At 39.4% G+C, this 13,015-nt stretch overlaps 1 protein-coding gene across 7 annotated transcripts in view; it reads right to left on the bottom strand.

Moving 5' to 3' along the window:
- Positions 1 to 3,600: 3,600 nt before the first annotated feature.
- Positions 3,601 to 13,015, bottom strand: part of CDK8 (cyclin dependent kinase 8) — a 58,776-nt gene continuing 49,361 nt past the window's right edge. For 3 of the 7 annotated variants that reach the window (XM_032219734.1, XM_032219733.1, XM_032219735.1), the window contains 3 exons: positions 12,164 to 12,242; positions 10,104 to 10,262; positions 3,601 to 4,990 (listed from right to left, as the gene is read on the bottom strand). In XM_032219734.1, the coding sequence (XP_032075625.1) occupies positions 4,865 to 4,990; positions 10,104 to 10,262; positions 12,164 to 12,242 (364 nt within the window). In that variant the 3' untranslated portion in view covers positions 3,601 to 4,864. Of the gene's footprint in view, positions 4,991 to 7,265; positions 9,070 to 10,103; positions 10,263 to 12,163; positions 12,243 to 13,015 lie in introns of those variants that run through there. The other 4 variants (XM_032219730.1, XM_032219728.1, XM_032219731.1 and 1 more) reach the window with 4 other exon arrangements.

Genomic DNA, 13,015 nt, shown 5'->3' with positions numbered 1-13,015 from the left:
GGCATGACCTTACCACAATGAAATAAATCACTAATTCATTAATTTTCCTCTATTAAAAGCACATCAGGCATTTTGCTCATAACATAATCAATATATCAGGAACCTTTCTACCTAAAGTGGCAATTTATCCTATGCCTCCATTAAACAGGAGCTCCAAATTTCCCTTGAGCAGCAAACATCACTAAAGTGTGGTTATCTCAAATATTTATCAGCAGTATGATTCTCTCCGTGACATTTCAGAATTAAAACACCAAGCCAAATTCCAGGACTGTCTCCAGGTGCAACTGAAGAAATTGAACAGAAAATGATCTGCTCTTTGTACAGATTTTAAAAGTTATATGTCTCTGGGGAGAGGAGTGGGATGCATGCTAAAATGATTATGGCTAATTTTAACACTGAGACTGTAAAACTGTAGCAATGAAATGAGCTAATATTTTATCACTGAATGTATGTTGCTATATTATACCTACCTTGATTATATGAGGTTTATGCTGGTTTATAACATAGTCTCTAGGTTAGTGATCCTAATTTGCATGGAATAGAATCTTCTAGATCAGGGGTGTCAAACTCACAGTATTGTCATGTAACATATTTTGACTTTCTCCCCCTTCACTAAATTAGGTGTGGGCATGGCCAGCGCATGACACATTTGACCCGTGGGCCGCGAGTTTGACAGTCCTCGTCTAGATTAAAGCTGGGCTCTGATTGCACTTAAGGTTTAGTGGCCAGAATTTGCCAAAATCATCCAATGTTGTCCTTACCACCAACAGGAAAAAAGTGCATATGGCAATTAGCATGCCTCAACCTGATAACATGAGTTCCTTTTCCTCTTCCTTACTATGTGAAAGCCTCAATTAACCAAAAGCAAAAACATAAAGAGCCGAGGTGGCGCAGTGGGTAGAGTGCAGTACTGCAACCACTTCAGCTGACTGCTATCTGCAGTTCGGTGGTTCAAATCTCACCGGCTCAAGGTTGATTCAGCCCTCCATCCTTCCGAGGTGGGTGAAATGAGGACCCAGACTGTGGGGGCAATATGCTGAGTCTGTAAACCGCTTAGAGAGGGTATATAAGCGGTATATAAGTCTAACTGCTATTGCTATAAATGTTGGCAAAGGTGAGTATCTATGAGCCTATCTCGTGAGAATCTGCTTTCTTTGTATTTTGTTTTTGATGCCTTCACATTTTAAATTCCTGGTGACTGGACAAATTCCTGCAGTTTTCCTTGGCAAGATTTTGGTAGTGGTTTGCCACTGCCTTCTTCCTAGGACTGAGAGAGTGAATGATCCAAAGTTATCCAGCTGACAACTGTATTCAGCAAACAAGAAATTTGCTATTATATGTACAAATCTAGATACAGATTAAAATGCATATTGTATTGTATTATTTTAATAATTTGGATTAATGCACCTCTGATAGATCTCAGTATTCTTACTTCAACTGGCCTTTTTTTTTAAAAGGTTTTTTTTTTGTTTTTTTTTGCTTAGCGTGCTCTCTGACTGGAGATATTGCCATTTATAAAATATTATATTTTGCTTTAATAGAGTTGTTGTTTGTTCAATAGCAAACAATGATTTAGTGTAATGCATAGACTAAATATAGAATAGGATCATGACAATCATAAATTAAAAATTATTTTAGAAGAGGGGATTTCTCCAGTTCTTTTCACTGCAACCAATTTAGGATTTTTGCCAAAACATTTACTTTCGTTTTTGACAAACATGTCCCCCATTTGAACAATGGCTTCACTTAACAATCACAAGATTCACTTAAAGATCAGGGTGATGTGCTTAACTACTGCTGCAAAAAGGTCATAAAATTGTCCGAGTCACATGAACCACTCTGCAACTGAAGCAACTTATGACAGTAATGGACATGCTCATTATAGTTGTAAATTTGAGGATTACCTGTATATTGCCTTATGCTACAAGAAAGCATTATTGACTCTTGTTTGTGTGTACAATAACCAGCTGTTTCAAATCCTGCAATCCAGCATCTTAAGCTACATATCTGCTTTGACAGGATCTCTTCCATTTTTAAAGACATTTCTATCCCTATCATTTTTAGTTAATCTTCTGTCCAAAAAATTTAGCAAGGGGTTCCCTGCCCGGTTGCTGGGTGGGTGTGGCCATGGTGGGCGTGGCCTAGTCAGTCTCCTGCACTACAGCGGGTGGGGCATTTTTGCCCTCCTTGGGCTCCGGAGGTTTTCCTCGAGACACCGGGAGAGCAAAAATGACCTCCCCAGGCTCTGGAAGCCCTCTGGAGCCTTCCCAAACTCCCATTTTTTGCCCTCCTCGAGCTCTGTGCGCACCCTGTACTTACCTGCATCCAAAACTCCTGGAAGGGGCAGGGCGGGGTGGGCCAGCCAGGACTGGGATTTGGGGGTTCTCCAAACTGCACAGAATCTTAGCTAGAGGTCTTCCCAAACCCTTGCGAACCCCCAGCAGCCCACTCCTTCTATCATCGTTTGGATTGCTTTGTCTGTTAGCTGGTCTGCATTACACCTTATAGAAGCTGATTTTTCATTATATCAAAAATACAAATACTATACTTTTACAAACATGTTCCATGACCCATGGTACCAAACTCAAAGGTTGGTGTATCTACAATATACCTTTTTGGGTTTTAAAATGTAGAAGCCACCACAAAATTCAAAAACGTACAGCTCATAATCCCATTCATCAGAACAATCAGTACATGCCCTGCACTGGCTCTACCACATCACTGGGTCCCTGTGTGCATGGCAAAGCCATGTCTTCAGGGCCCTGCAAAAAGACAGCCAGGCTGAGGCCAAACTGATCTCTGGAGGGATGATATTCCATAGGGTAGATGCCACAGCAGAAAAGGCTCCTTTCCTGGTTCCTGCTGCATGATACACTCTGGCTGATGGGACCTGCCACAGGCTCCTCCTGCCCAACCTGATTGGAATTGGTAAGATGTTATTTGGGAGACGTGGTAACCTTCAAATAACCTGACCCCGTGGCCATGTATGTTTTCAGCACCAGGAACTGAACCTGGAACAAATTGGCAGCCAAGGCAGCAGAAATTTAACATGTGCAGTTCATGGAGCACATATAAGTTTGTACAGCTACATTTGAAATGTCTGAATGCTCTTCAAATGCAGATCTGTGTAGAGCACATTGCAGTAATCCATATGAAATAACTGAGGTATGAAGGATCATGAGCAGGGGGTCTCCTGGCCTAGGAGTGGGCACAACAACATTTATTACTTTTTGAATGCTTTTGGAGCAGAAGCCAGGTAGGGTTTTCATCAGGTAGTCCTCATTTAGGAACTGCCTTGTTTAGCGACCATTTGCAGTTATGGTGATGAAAAAGTAGCTTTGCAGCCATTTGTGGCCTTCTTGGGAAAGCTGAAGTAAGATCATAAGCACAGCACTGGTGTCATTTAGCAAAGTCTTCACTTAATGATTGAGCTGCTGGTCCCACTTTTGGTCTCTAAATGAGGACTACCTATATTTCAATTTCTATGCAGAACAAATCGGTATCAGCTGATAAAGCACAGATATAATCCTATACAGATTTATGAAAAATATTTTTATTACATAACACCTTGTTTTCAACAATGTTGATTTCTTTTAAAATTCAGAATACCTGCATCATTCATGTAAAATAGCTTGATACAGTACATGGTATAGTTTTTCCTCAAATTCTAAGGTTCTCCTAACACCGTTATCCTTTATGAAGGGCGACTCCCCGCCCCTACCCACCCAAACCAGCCTTTCCCATCCCGGGGGGCCTCCATGTGATCAACTCCCCCAGATCTAGCCATGCTGGCTGAAAACATGTGGAACTGAAATCCAATTTGTCTGCAAAGTTCCAGGATGGGTAAGAGCGCCCTAAAGAAACGTGCGAACATCTTTAAAAATATTTTAAGAAAGTTTAAAATCCACTACACCAAGCCAGCTCTCAAAAAGTCATGACAAACATCTGGATGAATGCCGCACTGTGTGTTTTGCAGGGGAACATCATTCATGCTTTTTTTTTTAAACTTCCAAAGCATGCTCACAAATCAGTTAACACCAAGAGGGGGGAGGGGGGGGGAAACATTGCCTATGACAATCAGTATAGTTTACTGAACCAAACAGCTTTATCTTAATAACACACTCATTACTATCAAATAGCAGCTTTAATACCAGTCAAGTCATAGATCTGAGAACAAAATAAATTTATGTTGAAAATTAATCTTTGGGAAGCTTGTAAATCTGCTGGAAAAAATGCGTATGTTTCTTTTTTTTTCTTTTCTTTATTATGTCTTTAAAAAAAATCTCTGCAGCAAATTTGTTGGTCATAAAACATTGCTCAATGTGGAAAATGGATCAACCCACAAAAAAAGTCACTAAAAATCAATGTATATCAAAAGTTCTCTCAATTGAAGCCATAGATAGTTTGTTTTCATCTCATTAACACATACTGTATACTTCAAATACCAGTTAAGAGATTTGTGTGTGCGTGTGTGTGTATTATTGGTCAGATAATGTTGTCAACATCAATAGAATTCACAACAACAAAAATGCTTGCCCCTAGCACATTTCACAGCTTCAACTCCTACAGACTGTCACTGAAAACAATGCATTGGTCAGTCTGAATCATGTCAAGTAAACTATGGAAGTAGCATATCCACAACACAAACTGTGCTAGTACTTTCTTTTCAAGTCTCATTCCATCCACAGGTACAATCTGTGGGAGGGGCTACTCCCAGCCTGTGAAAAGTAGCAGAACGTGGCTATCAGACGTTTTGACAGTTCCAGTACATTCTTGCAGCCCAAAGCCAGGTTCCAGGCAGACAGCAGCACGGCCAGTCCTGCAGTCTCAGCAACAGTGCATTGACTTTATATTCAGATGCAGCTCAGTACCGGTGTGTCTGATGAGAGTACTGTGGAGGCTGCTGGGAGGTAGTTGAATATCCCATGCTATTCTGGGGCTGTGATGTGCTTGGTCCAGGGTTAGGATAGGCAGCATGGGGGTTGGAACGCTGAAAAAGAATTACAACACACTTGATGTTGTATGCAAAGTCCAGTTCATGTTGAGAGGTGACAAAAACATGCTCGATACAATCCGAGTTGGCTTAACCTTTTCTCCCAGGGACCAGTTCAGATTGGATTCTGCAACATTATCTTGGGACCCATACCGTGTTTCCCCGAAAATACGCCCTACTTGGAAAGTAAGTCCGAGCTTTTTTACACGTGCACCCAATCTAAGCCCTACCCTCAAACTAAGCCCTAATTAAGACCCTGCCCACTCCTGGGTCTACGGGTAAAAATTAAGCTAGGGTGGTGATGGGGGAGGGGTAGAGCTGCCCTACTTACCTCCAGACAGTTGCAGCCTCGCACACCTTGGCTCATTTCTTCTGCAGTCAGCAAGGCTGTCCTGAAGGCCTTTGTAGCCGATAATAGAGCTCCGGATCGATCTGCAGCTGTGTTATCGGCTGCAGAGGCCTTCAAGAAAGCCTTGCCGGCCAAAGAACTTCCTGAAGGCATCTGTAAGCTAAAAGGAGGCCATGGGCAACACACGCAAGTGAGGTGAGACAGTGGACATCCCCCCCTCTGAAAATAAGGCCTGGTGCCTTTTTTGATGTTAAAAAAAAAAGATCTTATTTTCAGGGAAACTTGGGCATATTTACTATTATTCACAAAACATGCATTCCTCTAAATATTCACAGGAACACGAATGCTGAAGATTAATCCCCATCACAACTACATGTCCTATAACTGGTGTTCATATATGCCAACACAATGTTCATTTTCACATTGATTAAAAAAAAACACGATTTCTTGCCTATCCTCTTTAAGCAGACTTGATAATAAATGGGTAACAACATTTCAGAAATATTTTGTCTGTCTAATGAAACTACTTCAAATATACTTTCCTGCTCTGCAGCATATGCTGAGTGTGGCAGAATGTGTCCTACTTTAAAATCATATATTTACCATATGGGAGCATAAAAATGTATTTGAATATAAAAAAAAAACTTGAGAACTGACAAGGGAGTTGGATGGCATATAAATTTAAGATATTATTAATTTGTCTTCATTTTTTCACACATAGAGCAGATAAAGTAATACTTTCAAAATTTCCCCAGTATCATTGTAATCATTGTAAGTGTTTAAGAAAGTAGGCTGAGATCTTCAACTTGATTATATTTAACAGCTGAATAGGAAAAGGTAAAATCCTCTTTGATACAAAAAGCTATTTACCTATGGCACTCATATTTTACTGTAGTGACAGCTGGGATTTTAACTTGCTCATCTACTTGCATAATCTTTAGCTCTTATCACTATTTACTCCAATATTCCCGAGAAAGTGCTTTTCTGTGTTTGGTGCAAGAGATTTCAGAGGGAAGATGGTAAAACTCAATTCTGCAAATGGAATTCTACTTTCTCAACAGAAGAAGTATTAAGACTTAAGTCAATGCCTTCACACAGTCTTCCTGATTACTTGGATATCAAACATTTCCTTGATCTTGCTTGCATTTTAAAAGCGTAGTCATAATTTTGAACATTCAGATGTCGACTTGAAAGGTGACACCACAAAGAAGGATCTTCTCTAGGATCATCTGTTCTCATCTTTGGTCCTCAGGTTTCCAAAGGTGTACTATTGCCAGTGTAACTGAGTTCATTCTCCTCGCCACCGGCTGCCCTCTTTCTTTCAACCTTCCCTGGTGTTACAGACTTCTCTAGAGAACTGGCTCATTACATAGTATGTCCAAAGTAACATAATTTGAGCTTGGGTCATTTGTACCTTCAGTGGCTTGATTTGTTTGCAATTCCAAAGGTTTTATTTCTTTTAAAACACAAATATTTCATCATTCGTCAATCATTAAAACATCGAAGTACAAGTGGCTTGATTTGTTTGATGATCCATTTGTTTTCTTGGCTATCCAGGTTATCATAAGCAGACCTGGGTAGTTTACAACCCCTGGGCCACACCCGGCTCTTGGTTGTCACTGTCTGGCCTGTGTGAGGTCAATTGGAAATGAGAAATTAAACTAAATAAGTGAACCACAAGGGGCAGGAGAAGAAGCCGAGTAAAGTTTGGCTCTGCACAGTTGCCATGCACTCCTTCAGTTGGATGGGGACAATGAGTGGGCAAGGAAAGTGCTTTTCTGTACCTGCGCAATGCTTGCCCCACACCTGGAGCTGCCTGAGACAGCAGCAGTCATTGTATAAGGGGATCAAGGTTGATTCAGTCTTCCAACCTTCCGAGGTGGGTAAAATGAGGACCCAGATTGTTGGGGGCAATATGTTGACTCTGTAAACCGCTTAGAGAGGGCTGTAAAAGCACTGCGAAGCGGTATATAAGTCTAAGTGCTATTGCTATCTGGGCTCTTTCACACACTGCCACTTCAGATGAAGTGTGACCTTGCGGGCAAGTAGACAGAACACAGCCAGGAGGCTACAACAATCCCATTTGTTCATGTTGCCCCTTGAGAAAATGAATTGCCTGCTCCAATGGCAAAGTTCAAAGGCATCAATAATCATTCTATCCTTCTTTAAAAGCCCTACTTCCACTTCCATAGAATATCACAGGAAAAACGATTGCCTGTATGATTTTGATCTTTGCAAGTCACTGGGGCATCTGATTATGTCTTCCAGAGCCTTTAATGCTACTCTTATCAGGGGCTAATTTACAGGGCATTTCTTGTCTGCTGGTTCCTTTACTAGTGATAGTTGACTGATAAAAAGCAAAAGATGTCCAATACTTTGGTATCTTCACTGGCAATTGATCTCATTTTCATTTCTAATGGCTGTAGAATATTTGCACCTGTAGCTGTCAATACATAACTACAGCTTTACACACTCATACGCACAAAAACACCCCTCTCTATCGATGCTATACTAATTGGCAATATTTTCAAAATACACAGGAAAGTGAATGCTAGATTAGAAAGAGATTCTGAAATTTGATTATTTGAAACAATAAATTATTCACATGTCTCTTAGGAAGCCTACCTAGAATGGCAGACATGTAAAGAAATATATTCACTTTCTCCTTATTAAAACTATGAAGTTATACTCCATGAATGATTTTAATAATTTAAAAATAAGAGTTAAAGCTGGTTAATCTTATGATAAGAAAAAAAATACACACTGGACAAAATCCGCTTTAGTACATTCAACAGCCATATTTGTCACACATGACTTACATGCATGTTTCTTCTATTGAAAAGTAGTTGTATAAGATTCTTTTTACAGGAACAATATTTATAGAGGAATATTGTCATGGATAAAATGCTGCTCACTAATATTTTGTTTGATCTCAAAGCTCATCTTGTATTTTTTTTTTAATTCAACACCTTCTGACTCTTTTTATGTACTTTCATTTATTCCAACATTTTTCTTTGACATAAGGTAGGCAGATGTGTGACAGTCTGAAACAGAAATATCCATTAAATGCCAAATTGCAACATAGCCCTGTCCTTTACTCGGAATAGAGCAGCCTGCCACAAAACGGCACATTCTTTTCAGAAGAAAGCAAATGACTTGTGAAAAGATGGGAGTCTTGACCTTCTTTTGTGTGCCTTCTGCAAATAATTTCTATTGAACAGAGACCAAACCAAGGATATGCTAGATAAAAATAGGGTGAACAAAAGGAAAAAGAGTCATGTTCGAATCTGTCTACTACATTAATAAATCAATCTCCTAAATTGTCAAAAGATTCTAGCATCTGAATATGTAACATGATTTTATTGAATAATACACTAGATATTTTTTCCCCAAAAGCTTTGCTTCCTGAAAAGCATTTGTTGATTATGATAGACCCTTTCAAGCTGAACACATGATTTCAGAACGACTGTGTTCAAGTGGGAATCTGGAGAAATACAAAATTAACGTTAACGACTGTAACGTATTTAATCGCATGTTTCCAACACACTGCATGAATTCAACAGGGCTAAAAGTGTTTTGCTGCTGGTTTTTGTTTGTGCTCAGTGTCTGATGCATCTCACTGTCTTGTACAACAACAGTCACTCAGCGCTGATGGATTCCAGTTGCTATGATGCTGTTTTTTTCACTGTCCTGGTAAAAAATTTAACCATGTTGTTACTGACTGCACCTAGATTTTGGGGGGAAATGTTCAAACGTGAATAGAGAAAATGAATCTTTAGTGATATCTTGCATTTCATTGTCTTATATCCATAAAAGTTTGTCAATCAGCTGAATATAGTTTAGCGACCTATGGGAGATGACCAGGATGAGATCAAATGCAACATAAACAACAAATCCCTGAATGCCCACAAGAGATCTAAGACCAGCCCACCTTGAATGCCTCTCTTATCTCCTGCTCATTTCTCTCGACCACCAGTTGGTCAGATCCTTGTAGAGAGCTTAAGCTTGCACTAAATCTTTATATTCCTTTGAACTGTCCGAATCTCCTGATTTCCCTTCTTGAATGCTTTCTAGATGATTTTTCTTCTGGCCCCACTAGATTTTCGAACTATTGTTACTGATGAGGTATCTGATCTGTGGACCAACAAAAAAGCCTTCCTTAATCTTGGCATCAGTTATTCTTGGAAACATCTGTCTCAAAATAACAAAGCATTCACTTTCCTTCTTCATTGCTTTTACAAAATTTGTGCAAAAAATATTCTTGCAGAGTGGCCATTTCTTTTTAATGTAACATGACTCCTTGCACAACCGTCTCATTTGCATATGTAACTTGGTATAGCTGAGCTGCAATACAAGCAGAAGAGCCTTTTCATTCCAGTTGTACTTGGTGTAGCGGATGTGCTTCAACAAGTTCCCTGTTTTTGTTGCTTTCTTTCATGTGTGCAGCATAGCCAACGGGTACAGGAGGGTGTACATTGCTATTGCGTAAAAACAAGAGATTTCTATAAAATGGTTCATGATAGATTAAATTCCAGGTTATTTTTCATGATTGGCAGCCAAAAATCTATAAGATACACTTGTTACTTGCGCTTGTTTCTTATTTTCAAAAGAAAATAAGATCCTGTCTTATTTTTCGGGGAAACACGGTAATAAAAGTGGATTCAAACAGAACAATGATTTACATGAAATCTGTGCTAAAATAAATATTTTGCAGAGTAATACAACAAAGACAAGGAAAGAGAGGCAAAAAAAGAGGGATACCTGATAATCTGAGGTCATAATAAGTCCACCTGAGGTAGTGGTAGGAGGAACTACTCTCACTTTTTTCAAAGGAGGCCCTTGTGTATGACTGGTGTCTTGATTCCCTGGATGGCCGGTTCCATTTGTGTGGTTATTGCCCTGCTGCTGCTGCTGGTTCTTCTCAAGTGGTTAAAGAAAAAAGAAAAATACAACTCAGAAGCAGTTCAAAGGCTGGAAATATGAAATTATCTCTAAGATCAATGAGACACCAAGATGACACTAATTAAATATCAGTAACTGCACAGATCTAAAGCAAAGACAACCTAGGTAAAGGTAAGGGTTCCCCTTGCACATATGTGCTAGTCATTCCCGACTCTAGGGGGTGGTGCTCATCTCCGTTTCAAAGCCGAAGAGCCAGCACTATCCAAAGACGTCTCTGTGGTCATGTGGCCAGCATGACTAAGCGCCGAAGGCACACAAAACGCTGTTACCTTCCCACTAGAGGTGGTCCCTATTTTTTCTACTTGCATTTTTACATGCTTTCAAACTGCTAGGTTGGCAGAAGCTGGGACAAGTAACGGGAACTCACTCCGTTACGCGGCGCTAGGGATTTGAACCGCCGAACTGCTGACCTTTCTGAGTGACAAGCTCAGCGTCTTAGCCATTGAGCCACCGCATTCCGGTAAAAATGTTTACTTGGAACTAACTTGAGATTATGTGTATAGGTAGTCCTCCCTTAACAATCAAAGTATGATTGGTTAGCAACCATTTGAAGTTACAATGGGCTTAAAAAGTTACTCATGATTTATCCTCAAAGTTACAACTCCAACACCCTGGTCATACAATTGTATTTCAGGTGCTTGGCAACTGGCTTGCAAATATGACTGGTTGCAGCATCTCATGGTCATGTGACCATGATTTGTGATGTTTTTGCCAGTTTCCAGAAAAACCTTCCCATTTGGGGGAATGGATTTGCTTAAAAATCATGTGCTTTGTTAAAAGACCATAGCAATTTGCCTTACCACTGTCATAAAAAAAAATTGTAAAATTGAATCAGGTCACATGTGACCTGCTTAATAACTGCATCAACTTGCAACCAAAATTCTGGTCCCAAGTACAGTTGTTAAATGAGGGCCTTATATAAGTAAGCATTTTAGATTTAGATATAATTTAGTCGATTAATAAGAAAAGAAGCTCTAGTACTAAGGATAATAAAAGCTCTTCCTGTCCTCCAGGAGTTAATCTGAGTGCAATGTATTATCCAAGATCTTCTATTGTGTAGCAAAGCCCTGAATCTTGTAAAATCGCACATTGCTGGGTCCCCATGTTATTTGCAGCTTTATAAAAACCAATTGTTTTCTAGATTTTTAGATCTGTTTAAGATTCTTGCCACATCTTATCATCAAGCTGGTCACATTATCAAATGATCACGCAGTAAAAGATAATTACAGTATAAACTGAGATTACAAAATTTAGAAGGTTGCTCCAACTCTTTCTGCTACACTTTAAAGATTTCATTTTGCTATTGTCCTTTGTTCTTGTAACAGTGAAGTTTGTTTTCACAGAGATTTTATACAACATTGTGAAGTGTGCAACTACGCAAATACCAGCATTTCAAATCACATCCAAACTAGGCACCCCCCTCCCCCACAACATCTAAAGAGTTACATTTGTAACTCTACAAATTACATGAGTTGTCAAATCACTGACATTAAAATTTTCTATATTTGGTAGACATTCTTAAATTTCTCACTGTCATGTTTAGTACCGGAAATAACTGATAAACGTAACAATGTTCCCATATCATCAAATATTCATTTTGTTCCCACAAGTGATATTTAATTCTCATATTCTGACAAGGAGCAGTTCAATACAAGTAATTCCACTAAAAATAGATAGAAAAATACTCCTTCGCATTCTTATTATGTGGCCTTCATATGCTGAATGATTTTAAGCAGAATTATTAATACCAATCTAATTCTCCAAATCACTGACAATTATAAACTGTATAAGATGGGGCTGGGGTGGGGTGGGTAGTCTAAATGTACTTGTTTTGTTATACCTCTTGATGTGATACTTACTTTGTCTCCTTTGTCATCAGGCTCCTCTTCAGTTAAAAATTCCCGTTTTGGATATGGGATCTGACAGCCTGCAAACACACTGCAAAAGCCCATGTTTTAATATGTTAATGAAGAAACATATGAAGAAGGATAACTACAAGTAAGTACAGGTAGTCCTCACTTACTGACTCTCTCATTTAGTGACTGTTCAAGATTACGATGGTGTAAAAAAAAAAAAAGCTTCGTAACCAATCCTCATATTTATGACCAGAGTCCCACAGTCATGTGATCACCATCTGAGCACTTTGCAGCTGGCATGTATTTATATTGTAGCATCCCAGTCACTTGATCGCAGGCTTCAGCAACTGGTTTGGGACAAGCAATTGATGGGAGAATGTGGAATGAAAATCAGAAGTCATTGTCATGCGATATTTCTCCTTAAGACCATGGTGACTGGCTTAACGATTGAGTGGGAAGTGATATTGTAAGTCCCAAGTGGCTACATAATTTGTGGTGCTTAGCAATGGATTATTTGCTAAGTCAAATTTGGGGTCACTAAGCGAGGACAATCTGTATTCCTTTTCTTCCCTATAATTTGTAACTTTTATCTTAATAAGTTTCACCCCATGATTAAAAGTGGCAATAAAACATTTTTCATTGTGAACTAAGTCCCGCTTCATCAGTTCTTTGCAACTTGATTTTAGGGATTGTGTGTAATCATTAAGTGTTCAATGAGTTTTGGGGTCAGAGGTTATCAGGCACATGTTCGACACTTAAGGGCTGCTGTATGGCAGGGTGAGCTCCTGTCATTCACTCCAGCTTGTTGAGGTGGATATGAAAAGAGGCCCCATGGGTGTCCCCCAGGCAATGGTG

Source organism: Thamnophis elegans, chromosome 6 (assembly GCF_009769535.1).
Source record: "Thamnophis elegans isolate rThaEle1 chromosome 6, rThaEle1.pri, whole genome shotgun sequence".
Classification (NCBI taxonomy): Eukaryota; Metazoa; Chordata; class Lepidosauria; order Squamata; family Colubridae; genus Thamnophis; species Thamnophis elegans.
Note: the sequence above shows the minus strand (reverse complement) of the source record. Positions and strands in the feature narration are given on the sequence as shown.